We start from the raw sequence: 21,101 nt of genomic DNA on the forward strand, positions 1-21,101 counted from the left end.
ACCATCACATGACAATATTCATCTGTCGTCTACCATCATCCTACTATGATCCTCTAACCACTATCACATGATTATGATCCTCAAATTATACTGACATCCACTGACTTTGTCACCAGCCTTCACCAACAACAACAACAAATGCCATCACATATAAAGCAAATGCACCATATAAACATCATCTCCAACATCCAAAATCAATACCAAGTTTCATACTTGACTTCATGGTCACTAATTTTCCCTCATCAAAAGAAGAATGACTAAACATAGCCAACTATGTCACAGGGCTTTTCAATTGCCCCCACGAAATTTGTTTTATACAGTTTCTGTAGATATATTTGAGAAAATTGAAAGATAAATATTGTCTAAAACAGATTAATAATAATTATCTGAAAGAAAAGGACTAAAATCTAAAGAAAGCAAGCAAAAAACAGACAACATTATACATACAGTAACATACAACATCTAAAGTTTAAAAAGTACAAATGCAATGACATATAAAAATAATGGAGACCAATGCAATCAAACTAACATAAACAAAACCATAGAAAATTTTCCTAACCAACCCATCTACTAAAGATCTTCTCTAATAATTTCTATAAATAATCTCAGCTCCCTTGCCTTCCTCGCATGTTCAGGCGACAAAACCTCGGTGTCAGTCTCACACAAATCAATCATGTTTATTTGCTGGTTGGTAACGTCATTGGATCTTGCATGTTTGGATGCCCGGAGAGGTGGGGAAGGAGATGACAGATCAATAATCTCAATTCCCATTTCATGAAGGTAAGGTGCAGGACAACATTGGGAAGGCCTGGGAAGGGAGTTACTCTGTGATTCTATGTCAAGGAGCAGACCTTGAAGCTGGAAATCAACTTTGTTAACATCAACATTTGAATCCTTAATAGGTATTTGTTTTCTGGTGTTTCTTTTCTTCGCCATAGCTTTCTTCTCTCTGAACTCTGCTATTTTTTCGGGGCAGGCACTAGAAAGCATTGGAGGAAGACATAAAAATAAATAAGTATGAAGAATGATTGAAATAATAAAATATTACATGAATGATGACGATATGAATTTTCAAGTTTAGGTAGCTTAGAAAAATTATGTGCGGACACCGGACAAAGTCCGGAGACCAACCAAAACACGCCAGTTATTTTTTTGCTCAGTAGCGGTGCTCAATTATGCTCGGTACCGGGTGATGTGACGTGTTCAGTTGGTTTCAAGACCGTTCAGTATCCCCACAGAATAATTCCTCCTGATTATGAATGGAGCATTTTGCTACTCATACTTGGCTCATCAAATCTGGAAATTTCGCAAATAGATTAATAAGAAGAGAGAAAGCATCTTTCAGATTTGATTGCTAGATGACAATATTTCAGTTAAGGCATTCATAAATGAATGCAAAACATTGACCTGAGGTAGAATGGAAGTTGCTCAAAAAAATTTGGGCAGAATAATTTTAACACTCGACAGAAAAAAAAAATGGAAAACAATTCATAAAGTGAAAACCTAAAAGTTGGGATGAAAGTGAATGCTACAAAGAACATCACATCAACTATAGAGCAGAAGCAACCCCTATAACATTAAAATGACTTGAACAAACAAAGAATAAGGCAAAAGGGATAAAAGTGAATACTACAAAGAACTGGGAAGGAAGCAGAAATGGCCATTGGAAATAACGAAATATGTTTGCGCAGTGAGGAGGAAGTTTTGAAATGTTTGGTACTTTTAATGCCAGATAATTGCTAACAATTACCTTCCAATTAGATCAGCAGAGACAATAGAGGTCTGAAGCCCTTCCATATCTTGCCAAGAAACCTCAAAGCATTCTTTTCCCTGTAATTTCCGCTGCTTAACAATTGCAGTTACAGGGCAGGGCACCGGAATCTAGCAACAGGAACAACATACTATGAAAGTAAGAATTAAATTAATTTATTGTCAAATAATGAAGTTTTATGGACTTGGACCTTGTGCAATGGAATATTTGCTCCGAGTTCGGATGAAGTATTACGCAGATTCGCAAACCGTCTGAGATTTCTCTCAGCGATCTTTGGAAGGATGTATTCATCTGAAAGAGCAGGAAGATAGAACCAAGCATATAATGTGAGCTTTTAAACCACAATAATGCGCCCACAACATGTTTGTTGTACAAAATGGTGTTGCACCAGCAAGTAGGAAGAAATCCTAAATTCTAGAAAATGAACAAATTATGGCATGGAAAAAAGGTAAAATGAAGGGACGACCAGTTTTCTCAGGAGTCCATCCAAATGATACAGCACAAATCTGTTGAAGCCTTGTCCTCAAAAATGGATATGTGCTGCATGCACTGCAAAAATAAAAGGAGGAAAAGGTAACATTAATGTAAAAATTAAATACAAACTTGAATAAAACCTTGAAGAGAAGAAAACAATCTATCCACGAGTCAAAAATAAGTTTATTTAGATTTAAAAAATGTTGTAATCAAATCTTTAACAATTCAACATTTGATTAAAGTTGTGAATATTCATATTAGAAGCATAACAAAACAATCTAAAGAAATAACATTAGATAACATGGTGGAACTTGACAGGTGCAATTAAATCTTTTGAGAAAGCTTGTTTAGAGAGAGATTTGATAATAGTGTAATGTGTGGAATATGATTGTGTTGATCAATCTGATTTTTCAGTTGCCTCGAATCTCAAGTTATAAATATATGTTTAGGAATACGTTTGGAGCAACAAATTGATAAAATTTACGATTTATGATTTTCCGAAAAATTTGGATTTAATTAAATCCAAAAATTAAGATTAAATTATTTAAAATTCATTAAGTGTTGTAAGAAATAATTAATGAAAAAATGATGTGTTTAGGCTTAGGACTTAGATTCAGCCTTAATAAAGATTGAATTATGTGACATGTATCTTTTGTAAATTTTCTTAGGTTGTGATCGTTAAGGTGTAAGGTGAAAGAGCTGTGTCGAAGCGACACTTTGAGAAAGTATCGTGCTTAAGGGAGGTAGGTACTTGTATTTAAATCAAATTTATGTCTCTAAATTTTTCTAAATTTCCTCTTATGTTAAATAAAATATGTTCAGCTTATAAATATTCTAGTTCATGCAATTATCACATATTTGATTTTTCTTTATGTTATTACGCAAGAAAATATTTTATATTTGTTTATTGTCTCATAACTGGAATTTTTAGACAGACATGAGAACATTTATGCATGAAACGAATTGAACGAACACATATGAAATTCTGAATAACTTAAGCCCTATGAGATCTATTATAATTGCATGTGCATGTTGATCCGGAAGTGCCAAAATGGTAATGGGGTTCCACGGAGCCAAATGGTAAAGGGACTTGCAAAAGACAAATGGTAATGGGGTTCTTCGGAGCCAAATGATAAATGAAATGGTCAAAAGACTGTGTACCTGATCAGTACAAATACGGGTACTTCGGGGACGGGTATATAAATTATGATTTAATATTTTATGCATATAAATGAAAGTTTTGATGAAAAGGAAAAGTTGATGAAAAGAAAAGTTTATGAAGAATAAAAATGTTTAAGGAAATAATTAAAGAAATTTTTGTATGAAAAGGTTATCCAATTTATGCATATCAATGTTTGATTTTAGTTTCTCAAAGTTTTTAAATGAAAATTTCATGATAAATGTTTTGTTTTTAATTAAGTCATGAATTTAAGATGAATACATGTTACCTGCTGAGCGTTGGCTCATCCTACATTTGAAAATATTTTTCAGGAGAAATTAAGAAGTGATGACTACACGACGACAGTATACCTACCGTCGTAAAGGACCTCAAGAAGAAACGTTCTTTTTATGTTTCTGTTGAGTCAGAGTTTGAGTTCAGTAGTATGTACCTGTGTATGAACAGTTTATTGAAGTTTATGTAATTGTGTATTTTTATATTTTAGTAGCAAGGGTGCGAAGAAACAGTTTGGAATATTTTAAATTTGAAGTTGTTAGTGGCTCTTTCTTATTATGACATTGATGTTGTTTATTTCCTGTTATATGAGTAAATGAGAATATTGATGTTTTATATGTGCTTTCCGTACGACCGACAATTCCCGCCCGTTTTTTTTGGGCTAGCCGGGCCGGGTCGTGACACTGGTGAAGCCATATTGCATAATGCACAATACAGTGCACGTACTAGCTTAAACATGGCACAAAATATCAAAAATTATAAATCAAAATTCAGGTAAATGAGAAAGATTATTAAATTGAAAGATAAACTATCATAATCATAAAAATAACAAAATTGATACCTAAGTCCAAGTGCTCAAAACATTTTCAAGAGTGCTAGTTGAACGGTGAAGTCTTGTGGGTTGAGTGTGGCCTTTTGAGGACAAGGCGTGGCGTTTTATGATATTTGACGACTTTAAGTGACAAAATATTTATGCAAAACTTGACTTTTAAGAGAACTTTACTTCGTTTTTTACACATGTTCAGGAAATGAATAAACAATTAAACTACTATGCAAGATGGATTTGATCATCAAACAATTTAATGTAGTAGTTCATAATCAACGATAACATTCTGTGTTTAAAGATTAAGTAAAATGACAAGCAAAAAAATAAAATTAGAAGGAGACAAGCCCATTCGACCCTATCTAGTATCTAGTACCTCTGTACAGCTTCCGAATCAGGTAAGTGACATTTTGGCTTTAGATAAGCATTTATAACATCTAGTACGTGGTCATTTGGTCCCAGTTTCTTGTCACTTTCTGCACCATAAAAGCCATTATTACAATAGTCTCGCAGTTTGACAGACGACTAAAATATTGAAGACTAATTCTGATAAATATTTTATGAGAGTATGGAAAGTATGTGATGCAAAGCTAGCAGAAACATCAACAAAATTGGTTCTTGAACAAGGCGGTTTTTGTAAGCAGTGTTAGACAAGCTAAGCAATTCAAAAGAATATTTGAGACTTACATGCACAGAAAATAGGGAAGCAAACAATTTTGAAACAATCTGGCATATATGCGGTCATAAAAATGTACGTAAAAGAACTCTAGTGATCATTTATATAAAAACAAATATATGCTCGCATTCTTGAGTAGAAGGTGGACACTCAGTGCATCTCCAAAATGAACAAATGTCACATGCTGCTCTCTTCAATAAAGATTTAGTGACGAGTACATCAGAGGGTGTGCAAGGAAATAATTACTGCAAGAACCAAAGGAATTAATATACTTAGCCGTAATACTATTTGAGCAGGGAGGTCATCTTCAAGATTCAAGCCTATAACTTAAACCACAATGAACAACATAGAAGGTGTAAGAATTTTTGCATAAGATGAATGTACTCAAGCCTAGACTACTCCTGGGTCAGTCGAACAATTGTTGTAGTAATCTAAATAGAATTACATAATATTAAAAAGTTCCATTGAAATAATAGATTCAATAGAAGATCATGTAAAAGTGAATTTTTAAAATATAAAAAAAAATATAATTAGAGAATGATATCAAGGAAATGGAGAACAAAGGCTGAGAGCTTCCTACCAGCCATATGTTGTTTGTAGCATATAAGATTTTCCTTATCTGCATTGCAATTAAGAGACTTAACGGTTTTTTTTGCTTTGGACTTCTTTTTTGCAAATGCTAATCCCTCTAACTTGACTTTTTGCAGAATGTTGATATCTCCAATTGATTTAACAAGCTGGCATGCTGTTTCCTACAGCAATTAAATTTTCAAAGGCAAGCAAAGTTGCTTCTGATGACGATTAAACACAAATAATATTCACAATAGACAACAAATATTAAGTGAAATACTAAAACATGTTCAATAATTAATGTGATTTGCATTAAACATAAATGCTGGACATTTTTCAACTTACAGGACCAAAGCCGTAGACTCCTTGAGAGTAATCACTGCCAAGGAGGAGAGCCAATGTAATCTGCAGCATATGAATTGATCAACCAATCATATGACAGAGAGTGTAAGAAGTGTTAAATTTAAACAAGGGAATAGATAAGTCCTCGACTTTTTCAATGAAACAAATAGCTCATGATCGTTTAAAAACACCAAATTGAGTGATTGAGTTCAAATTGTCTGAAAAAAGTTTTGGTTTCTTATACCTGACAAACAATTTCGGCCACTAAGAGCTGTTGACTTCTACCAGGGGTGGTCAGATGGTCCCTGGTACTTTAAGGATGAAATATTGAGCGAAGGCACACTAAGAGAGGGGAGGGAGTGCAAACTCTCGCTTAAATTTTCTTTTAAAACTCTTCTAATTCAATCCCGCACAATATACGCATAGAATACTATAAACACAAACAAAGCAAAGAACCTTTGGATTATTAATTGCATCATTGAAACATGCTGAATTTTTTTTATCTTAAGTTCATTTTGATGAAAGACAAGCATGTAGGCCAGATTATATTATATATTTCATTATAAACATGCCCATTTTCTTTAAACATGCTTTAAATATTTCGTATAGTATATGGTATCCATGGGTGTGTTTGTATGTTTGTCGGCATGGAGATGACTGATGGACCGGCGCCTGGACCCGTGCGGGTCTATAGGCGGAAGAAAAGGGGAGGGGGTGGGCTGGCTGGACCAAAGGGACCCACCACTTAAGTGGGGGTATTTTGGGGATGGGAGGGATTTTTCAAAGAGTATGAAGGGAGCCATTAGGGTTTAGTTTTGGGGCATTATGAAAAGTGTATTCTCTTTCTAATTTTTCTTCCTCTAGTCTTTTTCTTGTGCTTTTCTAGAGTTTTCTTGTGGGAGATCTTGTCCTTCTCGAAGTGGACAAACTTATCTTGTTTTCTCTTGGCTTTCTAATGCAAAGGTTCTTACTTTTCGTCTCAACCCTCTTGTGAGTGTTTCTCATTTGGTTTTGGTGGAGAAATTTCTCCTTTTGGAGGAGAAATTAGGGCAAACCCTAATTTGTGAAACCTAAGGCGTATCAATGACATGAGACGAACATAGAGGAGCTAGCAAGAGCAACGAGTGAGTGGCATATCGCCTTGAGCCCATCTCTGATAATACTTGATAGGTTCGCTGGTTAGAGAAATAAAAGAACAAATAGAACAAATAACTTGTGACCATAATCATTCCTACAATCCCCACCTCCCTCATAACAAAGCCAAAACCCTTCGCACTAGCTATTCACGTGATCCAATGGCCCCTTCAACATCGGGCCATCTATTTCATATAGTACCTCACAATCACCCACATGATTTGCCCAACAATGGCATCTCATGCAACTTAGGCTTCGTTTGGGACGACTTTCTTATTGCTTCTTAAAGCAACTTTCTAATACAAAATTAAAAAAATTTGTACTAAAAAACTGCTTTAAGAAGCAGAAAGAAAGCCGTCCCAAGCGTAGCCTTAGTGTCCTCCCCACACACGCCTCCATACAATCTTTTAGCATGAAACCACACCACCATGCCAACGACCACAACAAGACCCTAAACCTTGAACCTCTTATTTTGATCACAACACCAAATCAAGCATGATCTCACTGTCAATTATCCACCCACATGAGCACCAACTACCTTTGCTTTTACCATGATCTCACAACGTTGCCACACAGTAATCCAACTGCTTTCATCACATCCTCGTAGTGTCTACCCTTGTCTTACGCTACTTTCACTCTCATAGCCTAACAAAACATGCACAAAATCCTCCTATTTGCTCACCTTGTTGCATTCTTCCCCCCAAATTTTGCATTCATTTTAAGCTCATGCAATATACAAAGGTGTCATATGCTCCCTATCATGATCTTTCTGAAGTAGTTTAGGAGTCCTCTGTAGCTAGCGAGTAGGGAATTAAAGATGATGTGGGTTGCATTCAATTAAATAAGAAAATTTATAAAATAGGACAAACTATAAAGCATTATATTTGCTAGAAAATATCATACGAGCTCAAGAGAAAAATCCTCTTTAGTTTCGAGAACATATCATGCTGCATAAAAATCAATAAATTATTTCAAGTAATGCAAGTTATAACTGCAGAGAAACCATAAAATGGCCAAAGTAATCTACATACCATCATCATCATCATCATCAATATGATCATTACCCTAATCTCAACTAAAGCAATCTAAAATATTGACAATTTGTTAGTCTTATGAACACACCAGTGAATTTCTTCCAAAGCCAAGTTTCTTCTCTATATCCGCCATATCATAGCAAATTACGTAGCCTCCCTCACCTAATTATCAAACAAATAAACAGATAAATAAAACTTAATGTTTACAAGACAGATATATAACTTCTTATGCTAAAAAAATTAATAATATAAAAATTACAAAATTTCCAGGAGGCAGAATCTTGGATCAAAGCAAGAATCTTACAATGTTAAGTTCCAGAGGATAACTAGAATCCAAAATCACCAATTTGTATATTCCAGACATTACCTAAGAAAATTTCCCTATACACTGTCTTGGCTCCAAAGAGGAATATGTCTGAATCAGACGTGAAACACCCGTCCTGATAACGATTGAAATAGTTACGTTATCTTGCTTATCATTAAATGAGACAAAATAAGCATTCCACTTACACATAAAGATTCTGAGTTCAACAAAGCACATTGTGCTTCAGCCTCTTCAATCCTGATCAAACAAGAAAAGTTTATTCAATAAATGGAACCTTTAGAGTCCAAAGCATTTTTTTATTTTTTCAAAAAAAAAATGAGGATTCCAAGAAAAATCAATTTTATTTTATCACATGAGTACTGTTGAAATTAATCTGTCCTAAGACTGAAAGTATTTTAGAGATTGTAAGACTTTTCCTTCTTCAAGCTTAAGGGCATCTCCAACCAAAAAACTCATTTTTCACTTCAAAATGCAGTAATTGCAGTAAGTTGTCTCCAACTAAACTCCATTTTCTTTAAAAAAAAAAAAGAATATTCCTAGTATATTCTTTACCATATTTCATTTTATATAATTTTTTGAATTAAAAAAAAATAAATGGAGGGTGAACAATGCGACCCCAATATTGGCGTCGCACTGTTCACCTGCGATAAAATAGCGTCAAAATTGCCGCTCAGTTGGAGCGACGGAAGAACAGCAAATAGTTGTTTGCCGTTCCATTGGAGATGCCCTAATGCATGTAATTGTGCACTTACACACAAAAAAAAAACTTATATCTTACAAAAGCAGCTGTTGACCAATATACAAAGAACAAAAAAGGAAAGAATGAAAAAAATCCTGCATACACAAACCTTACACCCGGCGGATCCTCGAATCCTTGCCGAAATCGCGTCGAATCGGCGCCGTTTGAGTCGCATCCCGCGATTTGTGCTCAGAGCCGGCCTCGATCGAGCGTCCGAAGAGGTCGTTAAATAGCGAAGGAATGGAGATGACACTCGCTGCTTCCTTCTGTCTTACCCCGTCCCACTCTCACGGCCAAACCGCGAGACCTCTCCGACCTCCTAAGCCCCGAGCCGCCGCCTGTAGCCTTACCCGACCTCCACTGCCGAATCCCATCTCCCTATCCCGACCTCTTGCTTCCGATCTCGTGAGAGAGAGAGAGAGGGAGAAAGAGAGAACTTCTTACCTCAATACCAAGCTCCTCCATCCAGTCCGCCCGATCTCCCCCCTCCGACGCCGCCCGACGCCGCTCGACTCCGCTCCTTCGAGCGACTTTTCCTCCCTGTAGGACCGGAAGCTACGGCATTTTGATCGGGAGCAAGGGAGCACGCTTGCTGTGAAGGTAAACTTTCTCCCTTACCCGCACTTCTTCGGCCAAATCCCGAAAATTCGCCAAACCAAGGGATTTAATAAATTCGAGATTTAAGCCATAAATCCTTAAAGCCGGGATTTACCCATTGTCGGGATTTAAGGTGCGCACTGAAATCGTTTGGCTGGCTTTAGCCTAAATCCGGCCAAAACTTTCTGGATCCGTTGAACCGAGGAATTGTATGGATTTTTTTCTTTTAATAATTAATTATAATTATGTTAATTAAATATATAGTTTTTTTTTTTTAATTAATATTATGAGTTAATTATAATTAATATAATTAATTACATTTTATTAAAATTAATAATGTTAAATAAGTTATAATTAACTTAAGTTAATTATAATTTATTATGTTAATTAATTTTAGTAAATTTTAATTAATTATTTTTTTTAATTATAGTTAATTATGATTAATTAATTAAAATGATTTATTTAATTAATTATAATTAATTCATGTTAATTATAATTAAACAACTTGCACCTTCTTCCTTGCCTCGACATCCGTGCCCTCCACCGCCGGTCCGTCAGCCGACCAAGATGATTCTGGAACCTAGGCTTTCTTTCTTACCTCGTCCTGCGTTCAGATCGGCGGTCTGCCTATACACGCTTTTCTTAGCGTGTGGAGGGGCAACCGGCGCGACACCTCACGACAAGGTAGGCGAGCGACCATGTTCAAATCCTTCTTCGAAGTCCGTAACGCACCGGCAAACCACCTATACACGCTTTTCTTAGCATGGTGGAAAGGATCCCGGTGCGATGCCACGACGAAGCGGGGATACCCATAAGTACCCGCTTGCGGGGAAATAACTGCTGTTCTTGCAAAATACTTTCAAAAAATGATTTTCTTGCAAAATATTTTCAAAAAAATACCCATATACGCTTTTTTTAGCGTGGTGGGGGATCGAAAATACCACGCCACGGTGTTCCTCGAAAGAGGCACCTACCATACACGCTTTTCTAGCGTGGTGGAAAAAAAGCCCAAGTTTTCCGTAGTTTCCCCTAAACGGGGAACAGCCGAAAGCTGCCCGAAATTTGGTGAACTTAATGTTACATTGGACTCGATTGCACTTGAATGACATGCCAAGAACAAAATGCTGGAACTTGATTGAACTCAAAGGACGATCGAACTTGGACTCAGCTTGTGAACATTTGGACTTGATTGAACGGTGGACTCAGACTTATAAACTTGATTCAATCGACCTAAGTGAACTCAAACCCAAACAAATTTTAAAAATATGAGATTTCATTTGATTTAAAAATCAAATGAAAAGAACAATTTGGGACCTGGACTTGATTGAACACAGAAGAACAGCAGAGGACTACACTGACATGACTTGAACTTTTACATTGACTTCAAAACAAGATATGGACTACTTGAACTCTTGCAAAGGACTTGATTGAACTCAAGTGCTTACAATTGGACATGCCATTGAACTTGATTTAACCAAAGGGAAGGGACTTATGAACTTCAAAATGACAAAAGAGTTTTAAATCAATTTGAACCTAAATGAAAAATACAAAAGGACATGCTAAATTTGAACATAATTTGAAAATCATGGGAACTTATAATTGACCAAGGAAGACTTGAAATCAAGTCTAATCAAGAAAGAGACTGAACTTGAACTAAGTTCAAAACCACTCAAAGCTTGATTAGAATTAGATGAAAAGAATCGCAAATTCAAGTTTTATTGAATGATGAAAAGGAACATGATACTCCTTAGATAAGAACATTCAACTCATGGTGATCACCTCAATGGGAGAAGAAATCGATGATGATAAATCAAGCTCTCAATGTCGTTCATGAACGAATGATGAAAACAAAATGGGCTTCAATAGCATCCAACCCAAATTTTACTGAGAATGACATTCGTATCAAATCATCCAAATCAACTCCAAAGATCTGCAAGCACATATTATCACTCTACGAAGACAAATGTATGTGTTAAAATGTCATCTATGGTAATGCAGAAAGACTCAGTAAATCAGTATCCTGAAGTCAATCCAAATCTTAAAGAAGAATCTACCTACCAACATGAGCTTGTGCGATGCACTGGAAAAGACCAAGACCACAACCCAAATGCATAAAAATACGACCAAGTACAAGTTCCACGATCTAAACTAGAATTAGTTAGTGCACTACGGACCCACCTGCCCAGAAAGCAACGAGTAGTGCACGACAGTCTACCATACGAAGCAGGCGAAACAACTCTATTCAGAAAGCTGCCTACGCCACCCCACCCGGATCTGCCCAATATTCTGTACAAGCAGACAAGAAAGCGTCCACAATTATTTCAAATTACCCATGCACATATACATAAATTGTATACACATAGTACACTAAAAGGGGTAAAAAAATAACTATAAAACCCGCATGAATCCCGCGATGTGTTATTGTTACACACGTCGACGTCTAGGATGCTGGCGGTGTACAAGTGAATCAGCGTTCGAAACCGATCCTTCTATACAAAGGTTCAATAGAGCTGACAGGTTCGAACACCATTAAGTAAAATATAAGATGTGCACCCGGTTTATATTGGCTTTAAAATATTTCATTATTAGCCTCAAGGCCTACAACCAATATGGAATTCACTAATAAAGCACGAAGTCTACGAAACCCGATCCTTGTCGACAGCCCGACAAGAGTGAACAGGTTCAATCAACCAAAAGAGAAATTGACCCCAAACCACCCCGATGATGGCTCGTGTTGAATCAGATCTCAACCGGAGGGTTTCTAAAATATTTTCAAAATTCTCCCAAATATTTCCAAAGATCATTCCAAATACTTCAAATGCCCACCCAAAAATTACAAAATTTCCAAAATAATTTAAAATTGAAATCAATCCATCAAAACTAAGCAAAATCATCCGCCCTCCCAATAGTTTGTCAAGGCGGACCAAATCAAAATTTACTCTAGCTCACAAAGAAGCCAAATGCCTAGTCGAAAATATCACTAGGATCCATTCTCAAAACAATCTTTTCGCAGTAAAGACGTGTACGTTCCTCTTAACCGGCAGTTTCGCCGCCAAAAATGGCACTCAGTAGTAAACGGTTATGACCCGGTGCCCTCTGAACCGAGTGTTTTTGCCGCCAAATGCACCACAGATACTTCATGGTCAGAGCCAATTACGCCCTTAATGGCTGTTAAATCCTTGAGATATGAATCAAGTAGGATATTGATTGATGGCACAAAGCCCTTTTTAAGCTAAGGTGGCATTCAAAATTCTCCCTTAGGCAAACACCAACCCCGGTCTATAAGTCCCCTGTTGAACGAAGCACCATGGCTCGCCCTGACAAAGGATCCTTCTGTCAGGTTGGTCGACTACCTCCTCTGACTAAGTGAACCAGACCACCGATGACCCGACGAGAACCATGGATCTTGATCGGCCCATCATCCCATTCCCCCACCATCCGCTTTAATGCTAGATGGTGAAAATTTCTATTTTTAAATTTAAATCTTTTCTAAATATCAAAACTTCCCAAATCCCAAAATCCAAATCCCAGTTCTCAAATACCCAACTTCCCAAATCAATTGCTACCCAGATCCTAAACCATATGCTGCTATTATATTGAACCAATAACACGTTACTCTACGTATCTGAATTGACGACTAACCTTAATCGAAGTTCTCTCTCTGATCGGAGCGGTAATTAAACTATAGGGCTTAGCGCCTATAGAAACCAGAACTCAGATCATAAAGCTCGCAAAATGAGGGCGAAATCTCGGTAGTGTCTTATCTACAAACCCATCTCCTTCCAAAATTTACCTCGGAAAACTTAGTTCGTTTAAAAACTCCCCCGCCGACAACCAAGAAAAACACGAGCCGGCCAATTTTCGGAGCCACAGCAGCACAAGTATAGTTTAAGTTAGTTGGTCACAAGACTCAGAGAACAGACAAACAAAAGATGCATAGTCAGGTCCAAACAAATTGATCGGAACATCGGCACGAAATCTGGCGCATCTATACACAAGAGGCGTCGTTAACTCGACGCTCTAATTTAAGTGTCATTTATGAATTATTTTCTGCTATTTTAGTTTCTTTTATGTTATTTTTATTTTACCCCTAGGTTAATTATCTTTGAGTGTTTGGCCCAAGCGGGCATTTTTGTAATTTCTTTTTCTCATGTTATAGGGCCATAAATAAGGCCTTAAGCATATGTAATGGGGGTTGATTAAGATGAAAAATTTTTTCCACATTTTGCGTTCTTCTTGTGAGGGCGTTAGGGGATTCATATGAGGAATCGAAGTCTTCACCCAGCCGCAGGATGGTTCCGGACCTCGTGATTTGAAGATCCCTTGGAAGGAATCACAACCAACGTGAGACGGTCGTGTTTCCGTTTGATTGCTATCACACCCCTTATTTTACTCCTTCATCCCCAATTCACTCCCCACAAAGTCCGCAAAACGGGATCCCCGAGCGAAACAAACCCTTATAAGGACTGAGTACACTGAACTTCCAATATATAGCCAACACAGAGCCTGATCATTTCAACCAACGACAAACATATTTTTCTGGCATCTCTCATTACAGTCCTGAAGACAGAAAACCAGATTGTAAATTTCAAATACCAAACATACACCCCCCTTATCGGAATTCAGAATCTCAGATCAATCTATCACCCTAACTTCCATCCCTTCCCACCAAAAAGCACCGAAATAAGAGGATCACCCACAAAAGCCGATTACCCATCCGACTCGTCATCACTTCAATTCCAAAAACACTCAATCGGATAAATGCACTCAAATCGAAATCATCAAATGCAACGAACAGACTCGATGACGACAACCAATCAGTCATATTTCACTCAAGACCGAACGTAATCACAGACTCAAATCGTCCTAACCTCGACCATCAAATTTGTTGATCCATTTCTTAGAACAGATTACGAAATCAGAACAGATCAAATCGATATATAAAATAATACAGAAATATTGCACATAAATGAAATGCTACTGACGACATTCTAAGAATTGCCATCCTCCTTCCCAGAATGCCAAGTCTCATAGATCAGCTTCTTCATTTTTCGCACCATTGAATTCAAATCTCTATCAGACCATTGAACGTAATTCGATCGGATTCCGAAGAAACAACTCCCTAGATTTAAATGCTGAGCCGAATTCACGAATTTCCCAAATCACTAGCTTGGTAATTTTTCCAAAAGGATTTCCTGTGAAAGACCCTTAACTTCCCTTTTTCGCACATTCAGAGGCCCTCTCTTCACGATAGAACCCGCATCCAATTCAGACTTCGGCAGAAACGGAAGTAACAAGAATTTACACCGAGAAATTCCTGCACAAAATTTACCAATCCAGAAGGAGAAATTAATCCAGCACATTTATATCTACTCACATTTAAATTCAAAATATCCACTGAAAACCGCCGTCATAAAATCCTGAAATATCTTGAAAATCCCTAATCTTCTCAAAATGTCGCTAGCATCTCAGCCCCTTGTCAAATTACGAATATAAGACCCAATCCTAACTTAACGCTTCAAATCGGCGATAAAAAGTATATACGGAACGAATAGCCGGCAGAAAACTCCGCCAATACTTTCGATTCGTATTCTGATCACAAGCTTGATTGAGGATAAGGTTCGAATTGCTGTACCTCTCGCAAATCCAAACTCGACAAAACGGTCATCCCAAAAAATTGCAAAATCCTCGACTTCTCCTCAAATATATACTTTTTTAGCCTAAACGACTTAATGCTCGTTTTAATAACTTGCCGGCCGATCCCTTCTCCCTGGAATACAAGACTTCCAGAATCCTACCGTCAAAACTATTGTCAGGCCGTATTATGCTATCAATGCCCAACGGTCTCCGGAGATTAATCCCAAATTCGAGCTGCGATAGAAAAAGATTCCCTAATACCCTTAGCTAGCACTGTTGAAAATTGGGCAAATTTCCCAATCTGTCCGGGACACTCTCTGGAGATTTTGATATGAGCAATCTCCGTCGACCTGTCAAAAAGTTCCCGCAATCAATAAACTATTGAGTAGGTAAAATCCTGTCAGCTCCCTGTTTCCCACTATCTTCCGTAATCGGTGTCAACTGATTACCACGGAAATGGTTTATTCTTACTTTCGAAGTCATACGCCAACAATTAAACCTGCTTTACCTTGTGCTCAGAAATTTGATCTCGAAGCCCTTTCGTCACCTGCATTCAGCTTCTTCAGAGTCAGAGCCACTCTAGGGACTACGGAAACAACTTTGTGCACCAGCAAGAAACAATCTTAATAAAGGTGCTCTCAGATCCAAACCAAACCTCAGACGACAGCAAATCGGACGTTATCAAATCGACAATCTAACGAAAGCAAAGGATCGAAGATACGACTAGATCGCACTCAGATCAGATATACACATCGAACAGAACGAATTCGATGACTAGAGTCGAGTACTACCACCGATCTAGAACACAAAATAACCCTACAATCACAGATTCTGAACAAACAGTACCACAAGAGAAGAGAGAGGGACTAGAGTGACAATGAGAAACCGAATGCAAGTTATTCATCACTGTGAAACAAGATGAATATCTAGTATCATAGAAATCCTGAAGACAGAATCTCTAGAATTCGGCCTTATGTCCATTTACAGACACTCCTACGAATTGTCATAGGTCAGCTTTGCTCCTTGTGTCCAGAAACCCTAGCAACGGAAAAGTGCTATTGATAGCACCAGCGTTCTCGGAAGTAAGCTTAAATAATTGCTCATTCAGATCAACTACGATCTTATAGGATTCAGACTCCCTATAGCTCCCTTCTTTATGGGACAAAGGGCCCAGATAGTATTTTTTTTTTCAATTAAAGAAACGAGAAAATCATCGACAAAAACGCCACACAACGCATAGAACAAATTTCACATTCCGGCAAAGAAAAGTTCCAGATCACCATTGAGAGGTAATCCACTTCGCAGAAATGGAGCTACATGCACAAGCAATGTTACAACTTTGCACAGGAAAATGTGTTACGTGAAAACTCTTCAAAAACATCACAAGTAACAACACAGTGTGATCATACACATCAACCGATACTCGTTCGTATAATCCTTTTTTCTCCATTTTTCCTTAAGCGGAAATCTGTTAATCAAGAATCGGCACGAAATTCTCCAGTTTTTTAGTCACCCACGGAGCTTTCACAATGTAACTCAACGAGGTCTAATTCTACATGTCTAACGTGTTATCCCTTATAGGTTTCTATTTTACTTATTTATATACCACTAGGGACTTTTAATTTATTTCTAAGGATGCTACCCCAAGGGCATTTTAGTAATTAATCTAATTTCTACAACTCGCCTCAAATACGGCAAATCCATATACAAAATCGAAGGGTCAACTTAAGATACTACGCTTAAACCTGACGGTCAAAGATGACAAAAAGTAAAGAATGCAGAAACTACGTAAATCACGGTGTTGAAATTGAAGCAATTGCCTGTCTTCTGTTCGAGGCGTAGGATTCATATGAGATCCTGAACAGTCCTTCGACAGCGAAGGACGCTCCGCGACTCTATGATCCCTGAGAAAATCACTTGCAATGCCCCACTCACTCTGGAGCCCGATTAAAGTTTTCGTGTTCTTCAAATCGTGAATCAGTTATATCCGTGGCCTCCATCGTCGCGATCAGACAAATCGATGTCCCGATCGTCGGAGGTCCCGTATCACCGAATTCACTAGCCAATGCCACGATTCCATGCAATTTACAGAAACACCTGGACCAATGGCATCGGAGCAAAACAAAAATCGTTCCAAAACACCTGGCATTTCCACAAAAGCTCCACTATAAATCCTCAACCATACCGCCGGAATCTCACCCCAATCCCAGCTTCATCCTATCCAATCCAAACCCACGTCCCAAACACCCCTCATGCCGCCGACACAACCTCCCCAGCCCGCCGTCAATCTCCTCCTTCCCCATCCAAGTCTTTTCCAATTTATAGATTAATTGAATCGGATAGATTTTTAAAATTCAAAATTGCTAAATGAGAATTTCAAAATCTTTCCAAATTTAATGAGTCTATTTTAGGAAAGTTCTTCAATCAAAGTCATTGAATTTGAATTTCAAATTTCAAATTGAATCTAAGTGACTAGTTTACCTAAGCCTTCCTAGCCTGATTAAAATACTACCCAAATCTCCTCTTACCGAATTTTGCCACATCATTCTTGCTTGGTATTTAATTTGTTCCCAAAAAGCGTGTAATTTCACTTTTGGAAATAGACTTAATTCTTTCCCCCTTTTTTCGTCTACATAGTCGGCCCCCTCTCATTCATTAGCTCCAGCTCTCCCTTGGGAAAGAATTCCCAATACTAGAATCCCAAAATCTCAGGAATTAAAGCACCATTTAATCCTTATCTATCCACGTGAAACCCCTTCCAAATCTGATTGGATTTTGGAATTTTGAATTCCCCCTAATTCTTTTCCAATCCCAGAGTACCTGTCTCAGCCCCCTTTTCTATTAGCAAAATAAGAGCCCATCGCCGTTAAGCGTCAATCCTAATTGTGGAAATTTATTGATTAGGCTAGCCGTCAACTCCCTCTATTTTTCTTAATTTTTTCCTAATCCACAAGCTTGATTGGAGGAGTTAAGTTCAAATTTTCCCTCCCAAATTTCAAAAGAAAAAATCCCTCAAATAACTGTTTAAAATTAAGTGCTCTGTTTTCTGCTGGCCGAACATCCCATTACTCCTTTGGATAAATTTCCAGGGAATTCCTTACCTCATAGTAGTTATATCATCAAAGCCCAAGTCTCCCAATAATTCCCAAAATTTGAGCTCAGGCGATTAGAAAAAATTCCCCTAATTTCCTCCTAGCCTTACCGCCACCTGTTATTGGTTTTCCCAAAATTCTGTCAAACGGGACAGGCTCTCCTTGGGAAGATTTGAGAGCAAATCTGCTGCGGGAGTTGCTCAAGTTCCCCTCAGATTTTGGAGGAAGATCTGAGCTGTTTCAATTTCCCTAAAATCTGAACTGCTTCAGATTTTTTTTTTTTTGCCAAAAACCTCTTACCTGTTTCAGAGTTTTTGCCGAAAAGGCCCTTTTCGTCCTGCATCAGTTTGGTATTCAGAGCATGGACTCGGATCAACTTGGACGGACTTAAATTGTTGGTAGTCAACTGGCGTCGCCCTTAAGTCAACAAATCCAAGGGAGGATCAAAGTGGACTTAGTCGACCTCCACCGCTCAAACAATCAAACACGATTCCCCGATGACCTAGAGCGAGGCTGGACTAAACCCACCCGTTTTATGCAAAAAAACCCCGTCATCAAGGATCCAAAGAAAGACACTAAGAGACTAGAGAATATGATAGAGTGGACCAAATTGATGGAAACCAATGAAGCCTTCGATTTTCCCATCTCACTGTCAAATCAAAAGAGGAAAATCTAAGTGATCAAGCGAAGAGATCTGAAGAAGAGATGAATGGTTGATTCCATTACAACTCCTAACAGAAGCAATGGTTTACTTTTGACTGCTGCTGTTTAAAACTCGCTACACGGGATATCGTGATAGCTCTGGAAGTAGGTAATCCATAGAACTCAAATTCTCCCATCGCTCGTTGAACCATCTATAGATTGAACCAAGTTTCTGCAGGCGAAAAGAAGTTCGAATCTGAAGGTGATCCCGTGACTATGGAAAATTGCGAGCTAAAGTGCAACAATGCAAGTGACCTTGTGGGCAACGTGGGTGGTTTGAGAATCTTGCAAATAACAGTCCAGAGTGTACATCAGCAGTTGTGATGCTAACTACGAGCGGTAGTCGAGTTATTCTCCCACCTGGGAGAGAGAATGATGCGGACATCGGACACGAAGATCTTAGTTCATCACTATACAGGAGGCCGTCGTAAATCGACGCTCTAATTTAAAGTTCATTGATGAATTATTTTCTGCATTTTTAGTTTCTATTGTTGATGTTATTTAGTTATTTTACCCCTAGGTTTTAATTTATTGAGTGTTGTTGGCCCAACGGCATTTTTTAATTTTCTATTTTCTCATGTTATGCCTATAAATTAATGGCTCTTAACTATTGTAATGGAGATGATTAAGTGAAAAAATTATTTTCACATTGTGTTCTTCTTGGAGAGGGCGTAGTGGGATTCCTATGAGAGGAATCGAAGTCTTCAACCAGCCCGCAGGATGGTCGCGGCTCATGATTTGAGATTCCCTTGGAAGAAAAATCGTATCACCACCAACCTTTGGAACGCGCCGGATTCTGGTTTTCTCGTTTATATTTCGTCTTCACTCACACCCTCCTTATCTTCGTCGTCACATCCAATTCATCCACCAAATTTCCCCACTCTTCCCCCACAATAACATCCACTAAAATCCTCACCCCATAGCGCCGGATCTCAACCCCATCCGAGCTTCATCCTTCATCCAAATCACCCACGGTCAACACCCCTCAATGCCCGCCGAACCAACCTCCCACTAGCCGCCGTCAATCTCTCCTTCCCCATCCAAGTTTGTTCCTATTTTAGATAAATTGAATGCGGATTAGATTTAAAAATCAAAATTGCTAAATGAGAATTTCAAAATCTTCCAAATTTAATGAGTCTATTTTTAGGAAAGTTCTTTCAATCAATTCAAAATTTCGAATTTCAAATTCAAATTGAATCTAATTGATTATTTAACCTAAGCCTCCTGCCTATTAAATCTACCCCAAATCCTCTTGACGAACTTTTCCCACATCTTGCTTATTTAATTTGTTTCCAAAAGGTAATTTCAACTTTTGGAAATAGACTTAATTCTTTCCCCTTTTTCTCTACATAGCCCGCCCCCCTCTCATCATTACTCCAGCCTCTTTGGAAAGAATTCCCCAAATCTGAGAATTCCCCAAAATCTCAGGAATTAAAGCACCATTTAATCCTTATCTATCCACCGTGAAACCCCTTCTAAATCTGATTTGGGATTGGAATGAATTCCCCCAATTCTTTCCAATCCGTGAGCTGCTCAGCCCCTTTCTATTAGGAAATAAAGAGCCCATTCCCGTTAGCTTCCAATCCTAATTGAAAGTTATTGATTAGCTAGCCGTCCAAACTCCCCTCATAATTTTTCTAATTCCTTTCCTAATCCACCAAGCTTTTGACTTGGAAGGAATGTTAAGTTCAAGATTTTCCCTCCCAAATTCAAAAGAAAAATCCCTCAAATAACTGTAAATTAAGTGCTCTGTTTTCTGCTGCCGAACTCCCCCGCATTCTCCTTTGGAATTAAATTCAGAATTCCTACCTCATAGTAGCCGTATATCCTCAAGCCCAAGCTCTCCAATTAATTTCCAAAATCTGACTCGAGGGATTAGGAAAATAATTCCCTAATTTCCTCCTAGCTTACCGCCACCTTTATTGGTTTTCCCCAAAAAATTCCCTGTCCACCGGACAGGGCCTCTTCTTGGAAGATTGAAGACCAAAATCTGCTCGGAATTTCCTCTTCG

At 38.0% G+C, this 21,101-nt stretch overlaps 1 protein-coding gene across 1 annotated transcript in view; it reads right to left on the reverse strand.

Annotated features, from left to right (window-relative positions):
* Positions 1-408: 408 nt before the first annotated feature.
* LOC110115178 (flap endonuclease GEN-like 2) overlaps positions 409-21,101 on the reverse strand; it is a 27,413-nt gene continuing 6,720 nt past the window's right edge. Inside the window, exons 5-15 of the mRNA XM_028699139.1 lie at positions 9,172-9,250; positions 8,509-8,560; positions 8,366-8,438; positions 8,087-8,160; positions 5,834-5,893; positions 5,499-5,670; positions 4,619-4,718; positions 2,238-2,320; positions 1,962-2,062; positions 1,751-1,881; positions 409-979 (exon numbers count right to left, since the gene is read on the reverse strand). Coding sequence (XP_028554972.1) covers positions 571-979; positions 1,751-1,881; positions 1,962-2,062; positions 2,238-2,320; positions 4,619-4,718; positions 5,499-5,670; positions 5,834-5,893; positions 8,087-8,160; positions 8,366-8,438; positions 8,509-8,560; positions 9,172-9,250 — 1,334 coding nt within the window. The 3' untranslated portion in view covers positions 409-570. The remainder of the gene's footprint in view (positions 980-1,750; positions 1,882-1,961; positions 2,063-2,237; positions 2,321-4,618; positions 4,719-5,498; positions 5,671-5,833; positions 5,894-8,086; positions 8,161-8,365; positions 8,439-8,508; positions 8,561-9,171; positions 9,251-21,101) is intronic.

This window comes from Dendrobium catenatum, unplaced genomic scaffold (assembly GCF_001605985.2).
Source record: "Dendrobium catenatum unplaced genomic scaffold, ASM160598v2 fragScaff_scaffold_1220, whole genome shotgun sequence".
NCBI lineage: Eukaryota > Viridiplantae > Streptophyta > Magnoliopsida > Asparagales > Orchidaceae > Dendrobium > Dendrobium catenatum.